This window comes from Nicotiana tabacum, chromosome 2, assembly GCF_000715075.1.
Source record: "Nicotiana tabacum cultivar K326 chromosome 2, ASM71507v2, whole genome shotgun sequence".
Taxonomy (NCBI): domain Eukaryota; kingdom Viridiplantae; phylum Streptophyta; class Magnoliopsida; order Solanales; family Solanaceae; genus Nicotiana; species Nicotiana tabacum.
This window is the reverse complement of record NC_134081.1, coordinates 9949523-9953260: the sequence shown is the minus strand read 5'-3', so window position 1 is coordinate 9953260 and position 3738 is coordinate 9949523. Positions and strand designations below refer to the sequence as shown.

The window sequence follows — 3738 nt, the reverse complement described above, 5'->3', positions numbered from 1 at the left end:
ATTTGTTAATACTAACAAAAACCGTACCTTTCCTTTATCTTGTGAAAATGGTCCCACGATATCCATCCTCCACTTCATGAATGGCCATGAAAAAATAACCGTATGTAATAGCTTTGCTGGGCGATGCATGTTTTTGCCATATCGTTGGCATTTATCACACTTTGCCACAAAACTTTCTGCATCTTCTTCCATTTTCGGCCCGTAGTATCTTGCTCTAATTAAAGTCTTTACCAAGGATCTTCCTCCTGCGTAATTTCTACAATGTTCCTCGTGTACTTCTCTTATTACATATTCTGTCTGAGCAGGTCTGAGGCATCTTGCTAAAGGTCCTCCGAACATTTTTCGATATAAATTTCCTCGAATTAAGTAGTAACGGGCAGCTTTTCATCGAAGTAACTGAGACTCTTTCTTGTCTTTAGGTAAGGTTCCATATTGCAAAAAATTAACAAATTTGTTTCTCCAGTCCCAAGTTAAATTATTGAAATTTACCTTATTTTTATCTTGGTCGAGTGCTGAATGAAACAAATGTATTACGATAACATTTTCTGCATTTGTTATTTCTGCAACTGACGCGAGATTCGCTAGTGCATCTGCTTCCGCATTCTCTTCCCTGGGTATTTGCACAAATTTCCATGTCTAAAATTGTCTTATCAACTCTCGTGCATTTTCCAAATATTGCTATTCGTTCCTCTCTAGCTATATAAGTCCCCTGCATCTGGTTAACTACCAGCTGGAAATCACTTTTAATTATAATTTGTTTTATAACCAATTCTTGTGCCAGTTCCAAACCTGCAATTATAGCCTCATACTCTGCTTTATTATTAGTAATGGGATAGTATTATTGCTTGTCTTATACTTTCTCCTGAAAGTGGGATTAAAACAATACCTAAACCTGCTCCGTTAACATTCGAGGAGCCATGAGTAAATAGAGTCCATATATCTGGATTAGATCCGATGAATACCTGTAGTTCCTTTTCTGTTTCGGGAACTATTTCTGTGCTAAAATCCGCTAAAAATTCTGCTAAAATTTGTGATTTTATTGCAGTTCTAGGTTGGTACATAATATCATATTCACTCGGTTCTATAGCCCATTTAGCTAATCTTCCTGACAATTCTTATTTATGTAGTATATTCCTTAGAGGGTAAGCAGTTATTACAGAGATAGGATGATATTGAAATAAGGTCTCAACTTTCTAGATGCCATAACTAATGCTAAAGCAAGTTTTTCTAAGTGAGGATATCGAGTCTTAGCATCTAACAAAGATTTACTAACATAATAAATTGGAGATTGTTTACCTTTATCTTCTCGTACTAAAACTACACTTACCGCCATTTTTAATACTGTGAGATACATGAGTAGCCTCTCTCCATCCTTTGGTTTAGCTAGCAGGGGTGGATTTGACAAATATGTTTTTAAATTTTTAAGGGCTTGTTGACATTCATCAGCCCACTCAAACTTATTTTGCTTTTTCAATATTGAAAAGAATTTAAAACTTTTCTCCGAAGATTTGGAAATGAATCTTCCCTAAGCTGCTATTCTCCCTGTCAGTCTTTGTACCTCTTTTTTGCTCGCGAGTATATCTGAAATTTCTTCAATGGTTTTGATCTGCGCAGGATTCACTTCAATACCTCTGTTAGATACAAGAAAACCTAAAAACTTACCTGAAGCCACGTCGAAGGCACATTTTTCTGGATTTAGTTTCATATTATATTTGTGAAGAATTCCGAAAGTGCTTGAAAGGTGTTGAAAGTGATCTCCTGCTCGTGCAAATTTGACTAGCATATCATCGATATAGACTTCCATAGTCTTTCCCAGGTGTTCTTGAAATATTTTGGTCACCAATATTTGATACGTGGCCCCAGCGTTTTTCAAACCAAAAGGCATAACTTTGTAACAATAAATCCCCCTGTCTGTAATAAATAAAGTTTTTTCCTCATCTAGGGGATCCATCTTTATTTGATTATAACCTGAATATGCATCTAAAAAACTCAACAGCTCATGACCTGCGGTAGAATCAATCAATTGATCTATATGTGGTAAAGGAATGAATCTTTTGGGCAAGCTTAATTTAAATCAGTATAATCTTCGCAAACCGGCCATTTTTCATTCTTTTTTGGAACTACCACAGTATTAGCTAACCAGTTCGGGTATTTTACCTCCTGTATTGAACTGATTTTTAAAAGTTTTTGTACCTCATCCTGAATCACTTAATTTTTGAAAGAGCCTTGCTTCCTCTTCTTTTGCTTGACAGGTAGGTACGAGGGATCTTCATTCACTTTGTGGGTCATCTCCTCCGGAGGTATACCTGTCATATCTGAATGAGACCAGGCAAAACAATCTGCGTTAGCTTTTAAAAATTCAACTAACTTACCTCTCATTTCTGGGCTCAACTTCTCTCCAATATAAACTTTTCGTTCTGGCCATTGCTCGAATAATACAACAGCTTCGAGTTCTTTAGTTGTTGTTTTGATGTTTTCGTTCTTCTCTGGTTCTTGAATGACATCAGGTCTGAAATCTATATATGTTTGCCTTGAGCCACTTTCAGCCGAGATCTGATTTACCACGTCTTCGACGGGATTCTTGTTCGTATCTAAATTCATCGTGTGTGAATCTACTACTGAATTGATATTTTTAGAAACCTATTGATCTCCGCGAATTTGCCGAATTCCCCGTTGTGAAGGAAACTTAATGACTTGATATAACGTATATGGTACAATATCTATGTCATGAATCCATGACCTTCCAAGAATCATATTATAATCCATGTCCGTGTCTATTACTTGGAATTTCGTATCCTTGATAACTCTTTCTACAAATGTGGTAAGAACTATATTGCCTTTTGTAATAACAGTTGAATTATCGAATCCAAATAAGGATCGTTCTTTTGGTACTATCTTGTCTCCCATTCGCATTTCATTCACCATTCTTAGAAGAATAATATTCATGGAGCTACCTGGATCGATCAAAACCCGTTTTACATTACTATCATGTATAAGTAAAGATATTACCAGTGGATCATTGTGAGGGATTATCAAGCCATCTGCATCTGCATCATCAAATGTTATATTATCTTCTACTAAAACTTGGCGAACTCGCTTCCCGTGGGTCACAGTGAATTTTGACGTCTTTTTCGCAGCTGTGTATGTTACACCATTGACTTCTTCCCCTCCGCTTATCACGTTAACTGTTCTTTTTGGAGACGGAGGTTTTGGAGGTTCTTGTCTATTTTTCATATAAGATTGCTTGTCTTTCGCGCTAAATAAGTCGGTTAAATAACCTTGCTTTTGCAAATGTTCTACTTCACCTTCTAATAATCTGCAATCCGCTGTTTTATGGCCATGGTCATTATGAAACTCGCACCAGAAATCTGGATTTCTTCTGTCTGGGTTTGATCTCATTTTCTTTGGCTACCGCACCTTATCTCCCATACTCCTTAAAACAGCTACCAACTCAAATGTGCTAATATTGAAATTATAATCACCAATCCTTGCATTCGTGTTGGTATATCTATCACGTACATCTCGTTCTTTTCTGAACCTGGATGATGATCCTGCATCTCTGTTCCTCGATCTAGGGTCAGACCGTACATTTTCTGGTTTGGACCATGAGTCCTGCCCCGCGGGTCCCATATAAGGCTCGTACCTATTTTTACCGGACCATTTTCAAACTTTGACCGTCTTGAATTTGTTCTTTCATCAACCCTTGATCGTGCGATGATGTCTTCTTCAATCTGCATC

At 37.0% G+C, this 3738-nt stretch overlaps 1 protein-coding gene across 1 annotated transcript; it reads right to left on the bottom strand.

The window, feature by feature from the left end:
* Window positions 1-2640: 2640 nt before the first annotated feature.
* On the bottom strand, window positions 2641-3399 carry LOC107807762 (uncharacterized). Its single transcript, XM_075224666.1, has 2 exons — window positions 3153-3399; window positions 2641-3047 (listed from the first exon to the last, which is right to left on the bottom strand). Exons 1-2 carry the CDS (start codon window positions 3397-3399, stop codon window positions 2641-2643), a joined length of 654 nt encoding a protein of 217 aa, XP_075080767.1.
* Between the last annotated feature and the right edge of the window lie 339 nt (window positions 3400-3738).